The sequence below is a fragment of the Pimephales promelas genome, chromosome 16 (assembly GCF_988280905.1).
Source record: "Pimephales promelas chromosome 16, fPimPro1.hap1.1, whole genome shotgun sequence".
In the NCBI taxonomy this organism is placed as follows: Eukaryota; Metazoa; Chordata; class Actinopteri; order Cypriniformes; family Leuciscidae; genus Pimephales; species Pimephales promelas.
In genome coordinates, this window is record NC_142784.1 from 12,565,895 (window position 1) to 12,583,265 (window position 17,371).

The 17,371-nt window shown below is 35.2% G+C and overlaps 2 protein-coding genes and 1 non-coding gene across 3 annotated transcripts in view; 1 reads left to right on the top strand and 2 right to left on the bottom strand.

Annotated features, from left to right (window-relative positions):
- Positions 1–849: 849 nt before the first annotated feature.
- efhd1 (EF-hand domain family, member D1) lies at positions 850–11,904 on the bottom strand. The gene is made up of 4 exons (XM_039671059.2): positions 11,565–11,904; positions 5,718–5,865; positions 2,081–2,215; positions 850–1,098 (listed from the first exon to the last, which is right to left on the bottom strand). Exons 1-4 carry the CDS (start codon positions 11,837–11,839, stop codon positions 964–966), a joined length of 693 nt encoding a protein of 230 aa, XP_039526993.2. The 5' UTR covers positions 11,840–11,904; the 3' UTR covers positions 850–963.
- A 204-nt stretch (positions 11,905–12,108) lies between these two features.
- On the bottom strand, positions 12,109–12,180 carry trnag-ucc (transfer RNA glycine (anticodon UCC)). The gene has a single exon. It is a non-coding gene; the product is annotated as a tRNA-Gly (tRNA).
- A 2,553-nt stretch (positions 12,181–14,733) lies between these two features.
- The window catches only part of LOC120478939 (uncharacterized), an 85,630-nt gene continuing 82,992 nt past the window's right edge, over positions 14,734–17,371 (top strand). Inside the window, exons 1-5 of the mRNA XM_089121009.1 lie at positions 14,734–15,007; positions 15,712–15,814; positions 16,534–16,650; positions 16,855–16,965; positions 17,143–17,259. Of these exons, the coding sequence (XP_088977135.1) occupies positions 15,723–15,814; positions 16,534–16,650; positions 16,855–16,965; positions 17,143–17,259 (437 nt within the window). The 5' untranslated portion in view covers positions 14,734–15,007; positions 15,712–15,722. The remainder of the gene's footprint in view (positions 15,008–15,711; positions 15,815–16,533; positions 16,651–16,854; positions 16,966–17,142; positions 17,260–17,371) is intronic.

Below are 17,371 nucleotides of genomic sequence, written 5' to 3' on the forward strand. Positions count from 1 at the left end.
CTAGAAAAAATAGTCCCTGACCGTGAACGGCAACAACCCAATGTGTAATATGCATGAAAGCTCAAATAAAAATAACATACCAACTGCAGTGTTGTGCAGTGATAAATAGAACCGTTGGGTGAAGCGGTCATAGCCGTATTTTATTATGAATAAAGGACAGCTATTGACCAATCAGAATCAAGGACTGGAACTAACCAATCCTACAGAGTCCTTCATACAAGTGGTGCCACTTCCGACAAAATAAATGTCAGGGATTTCACAGTTATTCCATTTTGGACATTTGCAATAAAACAGATTAAAGATTAAAATATATATTTGTTGAAAAATACAGGCTTTAATAGGCTTTATGTAATTGGCAAAAACAAGAGAGTTACAGGTCGATATTATGAACATCTGATACAATACAATTTACTTAACAACAAACATATATTTAGGTGACAGATATGTAGAAAAACAAGCTAACAAAAAGAAAAAGGAGCAAAATGCATGATTCAAATCTATAAAAAATAAACATATTTCTTGACCCTTTGTTTCCTTTGTTTTTTCTCTCTGTTGGTCATAATCAATATTTAGTCCACGACACCAACTATTTAAAATTATGATTAGCACTTTACAATAAACTTCTTGTTTCTAAAAATATAGAGTTGCTTAGATGATTAAAATAGTCTATTAGAGTTTATTCTGTTTATGTCCTACATTACAAGACTCCTGAAATTTCACTCGCTTCATCTCTCGCTTCAGCCGTCACCAGTGAAACTAATTCCTCATGCATATTTCAGGATAGCTGTACGCCACTAATAACGCTAATGATACTTGTTCAGTGTTACGCTGAGGTTTTGATTACACCTATATGTGTGAGGTACGAGAAGCAGTGTGTGTGCATGCGTGCTTGTGCTTCTGTGCAAGTCAGATGTGCTCTCTAAAAGGCATAGATCTTTGTTTATGTTTATGATCTTGGGAGTTTTATGAACAGAAGGTCGACTGCAGCTCTTTAAACGCGGCGCGCCGTTCTTTTCTTTCAAGCTCCACCCTCTTCTTCTCTTCTTGTTCCTCTCGTATCTCCGCCTCGAACTTACTGCGCACAGACAGGGCCTGAACCTACCACAAACACATGGACAAAGCACTTTTCAATGATGTGTTACAACATAAAAATTAATGCATTGCTATTGCTGTAGTCGTGCTAAAACACTTTTAAATCAGTAAAATGACAATTGTATATCGCAGGCTTATTCGTTGGATGTGTTATTCATCTTGAAAATTAAAAGTAAAACCTTTAAAAAATGTCATTCACTGAAATAAAGCTTATATATATATATATATATATATATATATATATACAGTATATATTACAAAGATATATATATATATATATATATATATTAGAAGAAAGATTTAAAGGTAAAAAAAAAATAATAGAAATTTGCCTTAGAAATTAACTGAAATTGAGAAGATTAAATATATATAAAATCACTGAAACTAAAACTGAAATTAATATAAATTAAATCTAAATAGAAATATATGTATATTAAAAAAACTGTTGAAAATGAAAAAAGTACATGAGAAAATTATTAAAGCAAACTACAATTAAAATGAAAAATGAAAATATAAAAATGAAAAATAACTGTTTAAATACTATAATAGTTTACAAAAAATGAAAAATAATAATATATAATATAATATGAGGTATGCATAACAATATTAAAATACAACAATAAAAGTACACTGATATGATGCTTCACAAATGTACACATATATTTATACATTATATTTAATACAATGAATAATAATATTTTAAAAGGTTAACAGTCATTAAAATAGAATTTGTTAAAAGTTCAAGCATTAGATAAGAATAGTGTAAATGTTTTGGCTATTTGCCTTTGTCAGTGTTAATTTATGACATAGGGGTTCAAAAATATTCACAAATCCAATGTAACCCTCTCTAACCGAGTGTGTGTTCATATACTTACACTATATGAACACAAGGGGGAGACTGAGGCCAAAAATAATCTTCTGAAGAGCATGGGAGTAGTGCTTGCATCAAAACTCTCTTTCACATGAAAAGGTATAAAAGCCCACAAACCTTGGCCTCAAAGAAGTCCCTCGCTCCAAGAACGCCCTCGGTGGAGACGTCGATCTCTGAGAGTCGAGCCAGAGCCATCAGCCCACTCTCCTCCTGCAGCTCGCCCGCCGCGGCCCTCCGGAAGATCAGCAGGAACTGTGGACACAGGTGGACAGGTTGTGATTATAGGGACATTTCAATAGCTTTAAAGGTTATCAGCATTTCATGGGAGGGTGCATTTCTATTCAATTCCAAAAATAAACACAAAAGCATATGACATAGGCTGGTATGTCAGCACATAAACTAAAAGTTCAGCTGTTTTTATTTACTCACAAAATGAAAAGCACTGCAGAGATTTCCCTTTAAATGATAAGCAATAAGCCCTTTTTATTTAATCGATCTTTAGATCATATCCACACAGAACTGATTTCATTTGGGGGAAGGGGGAGGTCAAAAGTATGACCCTGCTTGGGTGTATGTGTGTGTGTGTGTGTGTGTGTAATCTTATCCATTTGGAATGTCCGTCCAATCTCAAGAGTCAGAGCAACATCTGACAGACAACAGACTCACTGTACTTAAGACACAGCTGCACTATCACCTGTCTGAGTGTGTGTGTGTTAGGGATGGGGGCTTGATGAGGATACGACAGCCCCACAAGTTCAAAAAGTTACTAAATAATGTCTTAGGTCAGGATTTTTTAATCTTTTTGATGACACGGAACCCCAAATATCATTATCCTCATGTGAGGGGCCTCCATATTAAAATATTAAGGGCAACCAAATTTTTTATTTACAACCAACTTTTAAACTGTAGATATAGAAAGGGACCAGATAAAGTATACAGTATATATATAGTATATATATATATAGTATATGCATACTGTATACCACAATATATATATAAATTAATAGAAATGTGATTATAATAAAAATAGCTACTTGAATTGTTCATCTATTCTAAATTGGATTAAAATGAACAAATATTATAAATGGTAATGTCTCTCTCTCTCTCTCTCTCTCTCTCTCTCTCTCTCTCTGTGTGTGTGTGTGTGTATGTGTGTGTGTTTTCTACTCACTATTGTAATGTACAGTTGAATATATTATTTACACATTAGTTATTTATTTATATTCTTTTTTATTATTCCTTCATCAGAATTATTTTAATCTAATTTATTTATGCGCTTATTTATTTTAATCTTATTTATTTTTAAACTGTATTTCTCTAGACCCCCTGTCAGCGTTAATTTTGACAGCATATTTTGATTTAGTTTCAGTCATAGTCTTTTGACTAAAATGCCATTTAGTTTTAGTCATATTTTAGTTTTAGTTTTTAGTCTGAATTGTTTTATAGTCTAGTTTTAGTCGACGAAGTTGTCGTCATAGTTTTTGTCATTCAAAACTAGTTTTTATTTAGTTATCGTCTCGTTTTCGTGTCGTTGATGAATAATTTTCGTCATTATTTTCGTCAACGAAATTAACACTGCCCCATGTTACCCCCTTGCGGCCCCCCGTTTGAAAACGTACAATATAATCAGAAGGTGTTTTTGTCGATTATAGGTATTATTTGTTGATTCCATATAGACCTTATTCAGAGCAGCGCCATGGCAGGTATGAAAGTGAGGCTGTGAGGGATAGACTTACTGTGTTTCCAATGGCATCCGCTGTAAAAAGCTGAATAAAGCTCCTAGATTACTTACAATTTTCCACAGCTTACATTGTCTGGAGTTTTTTGTCAACCGACATTTCTTGGAAAGATATTTTTCCAGTGTTTCATGAGCAGAACAATCCGAAAACGCATTAAATAACAATACAGCCCATTGAAGAGATGCAAGTCTATCCCTCACAGCCTCGCTTTCATTCACATTAAAAATCAAAGATGGCGCTGCCGTGAATAAGGCGTATACAATACATTTTAAGTCATTATATAGGAAGTCAGTTTTAGTAAGTATTACTTCAATCCTTAAAAAGTTATATATTAGAATATCATAGAGACCGTTGTGTGTGTGTGTGTGTGTGTGGTTGCTAGGCCGTCTATGGCCATGTTTACACCTGGTATTAAAGGAGTAGTTCACTTTTAAAAAACTCTTGCTGATAATTTACTCACCCCCATGTGATCCAAGATGTCCATGTCTTTCTTTCTTCAGTCGAAAAGAAATTAAGGTTTTTGATGAAAACATTCCAGGATTTTTCTCCATATAATGGACTTCATTGGGAACCAAACGGTTCAAGGTCCAAATGAGAGTTTCAGTGCAGCTTAAAAAGGCTTTAAACGACACCAGACGATGAATAAGGGTCTTATCTAGCGAAACGATCGCTCATTTAAAAAATAAATAAAAAAGTTTACGTTTTATAAGCACAAATGCTCGCCTTGCTCTGTTCTGTTCATTCAATGAACGAAATGAACCAAATGACTCGAAAAAAGATTCATTCATTTTGATGAACGAATTCGAAATGAATTTGAAGAGTCAAACAAGGCGAGCATGTGTGCTTATAAAACTTAAACTTTGTTATTTATTACTAAATGAGCAATCGTTTCGCTCATTCATCACCCTTAATCAACGTCTGGAATCGTTTAAATCCCTGAACAGTTTGCACTGAAACTGTCTTTTGGACCTTGAACCGTTTGAGTCCCATTAAAGTCCATTATATAGAGAAATGTTTGGAATGTCCTGGAATGTTTTCATCAAAAACCTTAATTTCTTTTCAACTGGACATGGACATCTTGGATGACATGGGGGTGAGTAAATTATCAGCAAAAGTTTTTTTAAAAGTGAACTACTCCTTTAAGATGGGCTTTGGTCAATCGGATCACAAGTGGACGACGCTATATAATACAGGTGTAAACGGAGTCTTAAACATTATGAGCTTTTCCACTTTTAACAATTTAGAGGTAGTCGAAAATGCATTCAACCAGATTGCTTTTGTTGTGTAAACACTCACGTGGTCGAATGTGTTCGAACGGCCACACTCCGCGTGAACATTATGGGAAGCGCACTGGCCAGACGGGATTTAAACTTTGTTGGCTGAAGACCCAAGTTTGGTTTAAAGAGGAAAAATGTACCAAGCACAATGTTCTCCCGCACGATTCCTGATTTCTAACACACACTCACAGTGTCTAGTGTCATTTTTTGGCCATTAATTTGGCCATTAGATTGAAAAATCTGAAAAAGCCCATACATTTACCCGGCCATAGACCCTTCCCTCAAAGAAATCAGGACAGAAGTGGATTAAAGAGGACAAAATAGACGGATTTAAGCACCTGGTATAAACTGGAATGTGTCTACCTCGTCTACTTGTGATCTTAATCCCAGCTGTAAACAGAGCCTATGATGTTCTGATTGCTACATGTGTGTGGCCCATTCCATGTAAGTCAATAGGATTATGTTGGCCCATGTTATCACCCGCCAGGTGAACATTGACTAAGGTGATTCAATCGTATTGACATTTAAATGAAGACACATCAGAGCTGCATTCAGAGAGAGATTTTATCTCTTACAGGCCTCTCAAAAAATGTGCTGTGATCGTATCATTTAAGTGGAAAAGTGGTTTCCATGGAGGGTGATCTCTGAAAAGATTGAATCACCAAGATTAAATTAGTCATCAGGGATGATGATAGACTTAACAAAGCTCTATAGCATGAAAAAGACACACGCACACACCTCTCTGTAGCTGAGTTTGCCGTCATAGTCTTCATCAACCTCCTTGATCATGTTCTTCAACCCCAGATGAGTCTGTGGAGCTCCAAGTTTCTCCATCATCAGCTTCAGCTCCATCAGATCAATGAAGCCGTCTTTACCGGAGTCAAATCTACACACACATACATATACAAACAGCTTTGAGGAAGTAGTTCACCTGAAATTAAAGCTCTGCTATAAATGTACTGTTTTTTATGGTGACGGGAAATAACAATGAGCATTATCATTTTTGATTATAATTTAAATATGTTATATGGCTTCATAAGACCTGTAATATAGGGCAAAAGTCATATGAACTGTTTTCATGGTTCTTTTTGTTGTTGTTGTTGGAGGGTTTTGGAGAAAAGTTCTGGATTTCAAGTTTAGAACAACTTTACCAGAAAAATTACTTATGTGACTGTTCAAAGGTTTGGGATCAGAAACCTTTTTTTTAAGGATAAATCATTTTAATAAGCAAGGATGCATTAAATGAATAAAAAAATAACAGTTTCGATATTTATAATGTTACAAAAGATTTCTATTTCAGATAAATACTATTATTTCCTATTCAACAAAGAATCCTAAAAAAAAAAAAAAATTTTATCAGTTTCCACACAAATATACACTCTAAACAATGCTGGGTTGTTTGAACCCAAATTTGGGTCAAATATGGTTAAACCCAAATGTTGGGTTAAAAATGTAATTTCAAATTTTAACCCAACTTCAACTTTCATTTTCAACTTTAAATTTTTGAATTGCATTTTTAACCCAACATTTGGGTTTGTCCATATTTGACCCAAATTTGGGTTGAAACAACCCAGCATTTTTTAGAGTGTATATATATATATTATATATAGTATATGTTTTAATACAGTATCTCTTCAGTTTAAACTATAAATGCATGCTGTCCACTCAAGTGAGCATCTGACAATCTCTTTGAAAAATTTGTTAAAAAAAAAAATCGAATCAAATCTTGTTTTTCATGCCCTAAGAGTAATAGAAACACAAAGGGAATAAAAAAAAGACCTGACTGAGGATATCATAATTCATGCATGAAAGGTTTGAAAACCAGTATAACTGTTTTCAACATTGATAATAATAAGAAATGTTTCTTAAGCATCAAACCAGAATATTAGATTAATTTCTGAAGGATCATGTGACTTTGATCACATGAATAAATTACATTTAAAAAAAATATACTCAAATAGAAACCAGTTATCTTTAAATCCCATTAATATTTCACAATATTACAGTTTTGCTCTGTATTTTTGATCAAATAAATGTTGCCTTGGTGAGTAGAAGAGGCTTCTTTCAAAAAACCTGAAAAAAACGTATGAACTTTTATGTATTCTAGCATCATATGGACCATATCAAGCTTTACTGACACTCAGAAGTGCCCGTTGACATGAAGATATCCAGCCGTCCGCAGCAGAACAGCGGGTGGAGAGTGACGGCAGAAACAGCAGGAAAAGAGGATCTAACGGAGGAGAGTATTTATAGAGTCTCACCCAGCTGTTGCCACACCAACCAGCAGAGAGAGAGAGAGAGAGAGAGAGAGTGTTTGTCTTGAACATTGTGTGAAAGAGGAGAGGCTGAGATTGAAGGAGTGTGCACGTGTTTCTATTTTGGTTTGAGTGATGCTTTTAGAAAGAACAGGCTCAGGGTGGCAGAAGAGTACAGGTGAGCATCGTCACATCTCTCCGCAGAGGAAAGGAAATCATGAATGAGATGCCATTTTATTCTCAGACAGCAAAATGGAGAAAGTTTCATGCGTCACAGACTTTGCAGAGGAAAAAAAAAAAGCCTTTTTTAATCCTTGTTAATTTCAACATACACTGCAATCTTAAAAATAAAGGTTCTATACTGGCATCCATAGAAACTTCCCAACGCACAAATTGTTCAATAAAAAGGTGTTTTAAAGTAAAAAGTTATACGTTTTAAATGTATTTAACGAACTTGAGCGAACACCCCAGATAGCAGGGGATGTTCTCAGAAACGGTTTACACAAAGTTATGAACAAACGTTCTACCAGTAACATTAAAATGGTCTTTACTGTTCTCAAAACGATAGCACAAACATTGTTCATGGAACTTCCGAGACATCTAATTTATCTAACGTTTTTAAAAGTTATACGACTAGTTTCAAAATGTACAAATGTTCCCATTATGTCTGCAAAGTGATAAAATGTTCCCTTATCGTTCATATGACCCAAAAAAATAAAGATTTCATAACTTAAGCAGAACATTAGCAAATTGTTTCTAGAATATATGTTTGTGGGACAATAAATAAATAATGTTAACAAATATTAAGAAAATACCATATAATAAAACATGTGTTTAATGCAATTAATAATGTTAAGTAAATGAGCCTTATTATAGCGCTATCTGAGCTGCAATCCACATTCATTTTAGATTTGTATATATATATAACTCTCATATTCATGTTTTAATTTCTCCGAAAGCGATGTGAATGTTATCAGGCTGTAGCGTAGGACTAATCTCGTCTCCTTCACACATTTTTTCTGAAAGGTCATCAACAGCTCAACCTTCGTCGTTAAAGTGCTGCATAAAAGCCATTCAACTGAACCATTTCACTCAGTATCCTCGCTGGATGTTGCTGTAACAGCCCCACTAAGACATGCTCACACTCGCCTGTCCTGATTAAAAGACAACTGTGAATCTGCTGACCAGAACAGCAACTGCTTTCAGCAACTGGCAGCACACACTCCTACACGCACGGCTCGAGAAATGTGTGTGGATGCATGAAAACACCAACGGCCCTGACGTAATTGCGGGTGCATGGCATGTGTTTGTGTGTGGACGTTTTTCTTTGTCCTCTCTGGTTTCCTGCTGTGGTATTTATAGATGCCAAAGCTCGGGGCAGAGATTCTGCGGTCCAGCAACGGGACTGATCCGGGATCTGTTGCTGACTGCAGATGTGCATAAAACTGCCATTAACTAATACTTGAAGCAGGTCAGGGTTAATAAGATGACCTGCTGTATGAGAGAGAGAGCGAGAGAGAGAATAACAAAGAGAAAGAGGAGGATGAGATTGGCATGTTGGTCCTGCCGCCTGCGCCGGCCACATTCCAGGTCAACACCCCTCCCTGTGCTGAAGTGGGACGAGTGGAGGAGAGAATAAAGTATATGCACATGTATACATAGAAATTATACATCACATAGATAGACTACTGTTCACATGTTAGACTCAAATAGGCTCATTTTACCACTCCTCCAGAGTTAAACAGTTGAGTTTTACCGTTTTTGAATCCATTCAGCCGATTTTCAGATATTTAGAAGAATATCCGTAAACAGACAGTTTCTGGTCTCATTGACTACCATAGTATATTTTTTTTCCTACTATAGAAGTCAATGAGACCAGAAACACTCTGGTTACTGATATTCTTCTAAATATCAGAAAATCAGCAGAATACATTCGAAAACGGTAAAACTCGACTGTTTAACTCTGGGGGAGTGGTAAAATGAGCCTATTTCCAAAAAAAGTGGAGTATCCCTTTAAATGTTTTTGAAAGAAGTCTCGTCTGCTCATCAAGATCAAGAATACAGTAAAATATTAATATTGTGACATATCCACTATTTAAATTAACCGTTTTCTATTTGAATACAGTATTTTAAATGTAATTTATTCCTGTGATCAAAGCTGAATTTTCATCATTATTACTCCAGTCTTCAGTGTCACGTGATCCTTCAGAAATCGTTCTTATATGAGGATTTGATGCTCAAGGAACATTTCGGATTATCAATGTTGGAAAAAGTTTCTTTCAGGATTCTTCAATGAAGATAAAGTTCAAAAGAACAGCTTTTATTGGAAACGTTCCAAATGTTTTTGTACCGGTAACATTTTAAATGCATTTATTGTCACTTTTGATCAGTTTAATTAACCCTCCTCTCTGTATAAATGATTCACTTCATGAAAAAAAAAAAAAAACACTTTTGAACCTTAGTGTGTATATATATTCTGATATGGTACACCAATTACGATGAAAGCTTGTTTAAGCCACGGAATTTTTTATTTTTTATTTATTTTTATTTTTTTTAATCTCGCAATAGCTTGTTATAAATTCTGCTAGATACAAACTAGGAATTCTGAGGGAAAAAAGTCTATCTATCTATCTATCTATCTATCTATCTATCTATCTATCTAAACTAGCAATTCTGAGGGAAAAAGTAATCTATCTATCTATCTATCTATCTATCCATCATCCATCCATCCATCCATCCATCTAATTTAGTACACTGTGCTAATTTGATTTGGAGTTGTTTATGAATGTTAACTCTGCTGTATCTTGCCTTTGACCCATTTTCCTCTTATACATGACATCTTTTTTCATCTGTGATGAAACTGGGCTGAACTGATCAGAAGTGGGCCAGTGTACGCACTTCTATGACTTAAACTGACACACCTCCTGGCGTAACCTATTCCACACTTTGTTATCGTTGTTTTATACACTACACACTTCGGGTTGGTTTCCTCTAACACAATATAATCATCTCGACTGAACCTCACAGTTAATGATGCTTTAATGCACATTTATAGAACTATTTTATATAATAAATCATCTCTCTGTACTTAAAGTAGCTTGTTAGGCTAAGTGAACATTGGGATTATCTTTAAAAAAGTTATTTGCATATATGTGTGCATATTTGTGGCAGCAGAGGTCGACATGCAGAAAGAGTCTTTGAGGTGAAACTCACACCAGGATTCTCCTCACATCCAACAATGGATAGTTTGATTTTTTTTATTGTTTGGTTTTGTTGCACTATCAGAGATCCGGTTCTGAATTTGATGTGATTAAACAAACAAAAATATCTAATAATAGGATGAAAATTAATAAAGGGAATATTTTTTTTTACTTTATCCATTTCACAACTCTGCATGAAACCAAAGAGACCCTCTCTCATCATAGACTCCTCCAAATCGCCATAAACACACACACACACACACAAAGATGGCATTGTTGCTCATGGAGTGGGCTCCATGGGGACGCAGGGTTTGTGAGTGGACCCTTGTACTGAAATAATGAGGGAAACCAGGACAATGGCTGTTCAGAGAGAGAGACGCCACAGAAAAACATTATTTTGGCACTGTACGAGGATGCTCAGAGAGAGAGAATTCTTGTTCATTTAATGTGAGCATCAGAATGTTAATTTATTGATATCTTACTCTCATTGTTTCTTCAAAATAATATTCTGATATTTTACTTTTTAGTGTTTATCCAATACAAATTCCCCTAAAGCTCCAAAGAGAATTCCTTTAACTCACGTTTACTATTCAAAATTATTTTTTTTTTCTCTTGTACACTTTCTGATTTTGATCCGAATGGCTCACATGTCATTAAACGATTGTTGGTCTTCAGAATCACTTATTTTTAACACAGCAATTTGTACCTTGCAGACTATGTTTAATAACACTATTTCATTTTATGTTATCATTTCATTTTACTATTTAGAAATATATAGTTTTTATGTTATTATTAAACCACAGTAAATTGGAGTATAATTTTAATAAGGATTTAGAAAATAACTAATCAAGCAAACTAAAAACAATACAGTAGATCAAGAGTAATCAATTTGATTAATTTGAGTGATGCATCATTATTCCTTCAAAGAACACAATGATCCCAAATCTCTCTCTCTTTCTCTCTCTCTCTCTCTCTCTCTCTCTTACGCACAAAAACTTCACTCTTGCTATGACCTAATAATGTTCAATGCATGCATCCATAACTTGATTAACCTGAGAAATCTTAATTTAGATAGGCTATATATCTGATAACGGTTGAGCTTGGATGGAGGAGCTGATGAAGAGACTGACCTCTTGAACATCGTCTCCATGTCTTTGATCTGTTTGCGGGAGAACTCTTTAAACTCGGTGTAGGGGTTGAAGACCTTCATCTGCTTGGGTTTCGTCGTGCCGTCATGGATGTCCAGCCTGCGGTTGAGTTTCTCCGTCAGTTCAGAGGTGGCGTCGCCGTTCACGGCAGCGGCAGCGGGTCTGTCCTTCTCCTCGTCCGCTCCTGTGTGCACCGGTGGCTCGGGTTTGGTGTCCAGCCTGCGCTGCAGCTTCTGTGCGACCTCCTCGGATGACATTGCGGACTGTGAGTGTGATGCTCTGCCTCGCACGATCAGCTGTTTCTGAACACTAGTCTCGAGGTGGGAGAGAGGCGGGGCTGCGGAGAGTCTCTTTAAACGTGATCTTTCAAGTCCAATGAGAATGGGATTCAGAAACGTGTAGTGAAGCTACGCGTCTGATAATAAAGCTCAGTCTGAAGACATTAAATGTTTTTTTTTTTTACATAATGTATTTGTGCAAGTATTGAGGTTCTAATATAGAATTTTATCAGATTAAGAAAAACTCTTGCGTTGGCCGGGAATCGAACCCGGGTCAACTGCTTGGAAGGCAGCTATGCTCACCACTATACCACCAACGCATACATGAAAATGCACGTGGTAGTCGAATTCCGAAACACTCCTACTCCAATTCTTACTTTTTGTTGTATGCGAATGGATCTTTTCACTCATATATATATTGGATACAAATTGTGTTCACCAATCGTTAAATGATATTTAAGCCAAACGAGGATCGCATGCATCGCACACATCGACTTGGCGTTTCTTATAAGCATAAGTGTGACCCCTAGTGGTCACAGTTTTCATTACCGTCTATCCACAGCTAAGCTGCAGTGTCATTTAATACAGACATGTATAGCCATTCAAAATAGCAGAGTAAAGAAACACAAATTAACAGTCTCACCTTATACCTTGTAATGTACTCAACCTCTAGTCTGTCTAAACCAATATTTTTTCATACCCACATTTGTGATTTCCATGCAGGATATTTTACACAGAAGGCTACTGTCGTATAGTAGGCTACAGTACTTTTTATTTAAATAATACAAATCACATTGGTTCAAATTGATGAGCAATAATTTATGTTGGAAATGCCAGCTTGTAACGGCCACCTAAAGTTGAGAAGTGTTGGTGACATGTTAATACGCCTTTAAGATAGCTACGTCTATTGCGTACGTTATTGTATGCGTGCTGTTAATGTGAGCGCGCACGCACGCTCAGTAGAGTGAAGACGGTTGCGGAGAGAGATGACCGCTCTATCGCTGGCTGTTATTTTGTTGTATTGTGTTTTGCTTCCACTTTGTTTTTGTGACGTTTTGCAGTGTTAATTTCCCTGTTGGCATCTTTCAACATGTATGTGAACAGTGTGCCTAACTAGGGAAGGGCCGCAATAAATCACTCGTTGAACTAACGTTACCAGTTCGTTTCCACTGTTTTTTTTCCTTGTCTTCATCTGGGCAGATTTAAAACTCTTGCAGACGTTACAAGCTGGAAACAAGTAGGCCTGCCCTACATTTCTACGCTGTATTTGGGAATAGTCTGGTAAAACTACTTACAAGTTTCAGTGTGGATGTTGTTTTGATAGGGCAAACAATTTGGCAGCGCTTCTAGTGGTAATTAAATTGATAGTCCTAAAAAGTGGTTTGGTTTTGTGATAGACATTCATTGAATAAGTAAAACAAAGTTAAAAATATTTAGTAACCACCAAAGTAGGCTACTAACAACTCAATTAGGAAATACTGTAAGAAAATAAATATATTAGTGTTATAGCTAATAGATCATAAATTATGCTGAAAACCACAAAAATAATCTAAGAACAAAAATGTCTAAATCCAATTTATTATCAAATAATTTTTTGAATGATATAACTCATGATACATATGTATTCTTTGCTCATAGTTCCATTAATTCATTAATTGCGGTCTGGTGGGATTCATATAAAACAATTATAAATCCAACGGATTACAAAAGAGAGCAATAAGGATTGTACAACGGATTAAAATGTGTATTTCACTTTGTAAAAAAAAAATAACTAAGGTTAAAATAATTTGATATACATAAATTGAGCATGTGATATTTAAACTACTGAATAAATGTAGGTAATGTTGTAATTTACAGTTAAATATTTTAATCTATAGCTATAATGCCTGGTTCTCCCCCTGGTCAAATCTGTGTGGAAAAAAAAAACGCTAAAGATATTATTATTATTAGAATTAGGCTTATTATTAGTATTTTTTTTATTAAAGAAATTACTCCTTTCTGTGATATAAAATACCTGGTCACTTTATCTACATTCATTAAGTCATGAATGAAGAAATATTATGCATTTAATATCCAATATCAAGCATGACTGTGACATATTGCTGCCATCTGCTGGACAAGATAGAATATTAGTTTATCACTAAATGGTTGAGATCAGGGACATTTATGATACAGTATACAGCGGCACAGAATGGGCTCTATGCACGGCGTTATTTCCGGTGAAGGATTAAGGATGCTCGATAACTTCCAGCCGATCATAGAGTCCAATGCAATACCGAGAATTTATATTGAATTTTATACTCCATGGTTATACTAATGAAACGTTAGTCACAAAAACGGATAAAACAGACACCCCTCGTTGTGTTTATGCTTCTTTTTAAAATTATATTAAATAAACATAACTATATATAAAATTACATCTAAACGTATGTATGTTTCGTTTCAAAGACGGGAGGACAACTAAATTGAAGACTCTGCCATAATCCCGTTTTCTCCGGTTTTCCTCAGCTTTAATCTACACAACCGGAAATGGACGAGCATCCTTACGTCAAATGCGGAATTTATGCGTGCATATAGCCCATTACGAATCATCTCTTTTTCCAGTTGCCCATCATCACAGTTCTGTGCTGACGTTTGACTGGCGTTTTACAGTCTATGGTCTCCTCGCAGCAGATCTTTGTGTGTGTGATGCTGCCGCTTACATTTTATAATAAGCAGCCTTAAGAGAACCGAAGTGTGAACACGCTGATATAGATTATGTTTTCACCTAAGTTAATAAACATTTAGTGGAGCATTTATTTTATTCTCAAAGTATTTAACGTCGAAAAATCAGTTTCACCTTTAAAACATAAAACGAAAGTAAAAGTGAGTAAGCCACCGCAGCACATGCTTACGTATGGCTGCACGCGCCATTAATTTTTTTACTCTGTCGTGTATTTTATATGATTTTTTTGTTTTGTTTTTGTGTAGGCCTATCGGCTCAGGTCTTTTACGTGTCTAATAGAAGGCTATCAGCTTACCAAGGATTGGCTTTCGATAAATTCGACATTTATCTGTACTGTTAACTAACTCAAAAGGTCGTCAACAACAATGATTTCCAATGCGGAATTACTCGCATCATTCAGAGGAGCTAAATAGGTTTACCCGGTAAGTGTGATTTACTCTGATTTTCTATTTTATTTTTACTTGAGGGAAACTAATAATGAGATACATTTATTGTGATTATTGTAAGGCCTCAGTATAGCATAGCTCATATGTGTATCGTAATTAGAAACTTGACATTCTTCGACACTTTCCCCAATCTATGACTATTCTATTTGGAGTTTTCAGATTTCAATATGTTTTTAAATAGCAATATTTTTGTAATATTATTTGATTTTTAATATCTTCTTTCAAACTGTGTCTTGTCCAAATTACTTCCTTGTTTCATGAAGTTTACCAAATAAGTTTTAAATTAGTTTAGCATTTCAAGGCGTTCAGCAGGCTGTACTAACAGTAGAAATAAACTACTTCTGCACTAAATAAGATTGTTTTAAGTAGCTAAATATTTCTCTTAAATATTATATTTAGGCTATATTAAAACGATAGTCATCTGGTAAACCACTTTTTTGTTGCTGTTGTCATAGTTCAGGTCATAACCTGTATGTTATGAAATTATGTATTGCAATTCACTTTGAATTTTTACATTTACATTAATAAAACCTGATTTTCAGAACCTGTGTTTCTTTTACAAATCACCACTCTTATTAGTTTTATGTTTAGTATTTATCAAAATAACTGTTTGCTAACTTTCTGTGCTGTACACAACCATCCATTATTATATAAGAATAATCTCTTTCTGTGTATCAAAGGGTGAGACCAGATGAAGCCTCCCAGCACTTCAATACCTGTCTCTATCAAGCAATCAGATGATGGATCGTTCGAAAATGGAACCTCTAGTTATATGGAAGAGAAGTATGACCATTTAGATATGTGGTGTGCTTTTTTATATAGGGCCGTAGGTGTGCTTTTTGTTTAAGGCCCAACTCATCTTGCATTGCATTGCATTCTTGTCTCTTGTTTCTAGACTGTTAAACCTGTTTTCACTCCCATTCTGTTTTCTCGCCAATTCTCCCAAGTTTGAGATTAAATGACACAACAACTCTATATAACCTTTACTCTGGCCTTGTCTAAGCATTATTGTCATAAAGACTCTGAGTTTTAAAGCTACACTATGTAAGTTTTGGCCCTCAGTTGAAGCATAACACCATTGTTTTATAACGTGAGTTGGGCTTCAGTGCTGCAATGTAAATAAATCTGTAGGTGTGCCAGTGTAGCCATGGTGATAGGTGATCATTTTATCAGAGTAAATGTTAATAACAACATTTACATCCACCCCTCCCTTTCCAAAGAATGATGAAAATGATGAATATTCTTTATTCTTAATTAACATATTGCAAAATCTGTGAATTAGTCCCGACATATCTATTATGATTATAGACTCACCGTAGTGGCTCAAGTTAAGGCAAAAATGCGGTTTGGAATTAAGGAGATTTTGTCGATTTCTTACAAAACAACATTTTTTTATGTAGAGGATTTGTAGAAAATTCAATAATATTTATGTTTGCATTTAATGGACTTAACATTTTATTATTTAAATTTTTACAAGACACTTTTGTCTCCATGTACCAAAGAGCGAGACCGGATGAAGGAGCATCTCCAGCACCCTCCCTCCTGTCTGTTAAGAGTGATGAGTCAATGGATAGACCCATTGCATTCAACCATGCAGTACGAAGTTACATGGGAGAGAAGTATGATAATTTACAATGTCAGGAGGTTGAAGATATTTTGTGCATATTGTATAGTAAGAAACTATTTATAAACAAAATTTCTTGTTTGGCTCTGCATATCTCTTGTGCAAATGTTAAACTGGTTTTGTTTTTCCTTCTGCTTTCTGGGCTTTTAGAATCTGTAATGATTAATCATTTTATCTAATTGTTCTCCATGTACCAAAGGGCGAGACCAGATGAAGCACCATCTCCAGCACTCTCACACCTTTCTATGAAAAGTGATCAGTCAATGGATCGGCCAATTGCATTCAGCAATAAAACTCCTAGTTACAATGGGTATGAAAAATATGAGAATTTACTTGGTTTACAATGGTGTGTTTGTTGCACAATAAAGAAAACAAAACACTTATTTAGAAATAAGTAATGTTATGTCTATCAGACATATAACTATGTTCTTGAACATGTTGTATATTCTAAATTGTTAAACTTGAATTTTCTGTGTCATCCTGACAGTCTAAGACCAGATGAGGCAGCATCTCCTGTAACTTCATACTTCTCTTTAAAAAGCAACCAATCAATGGATCGACCGATTGCATTCAAAGACAGAACTCAGCCTTACAGTGTCAAACGGTATGAGAATTTACATTCTTTGATCAGATATACATGTGCTTGTAGTGTGTCTGCAATTTAAGAATTCAGTAGTCACTACAAATACCTGTTAAATTTGTTTCTCTACTAATTT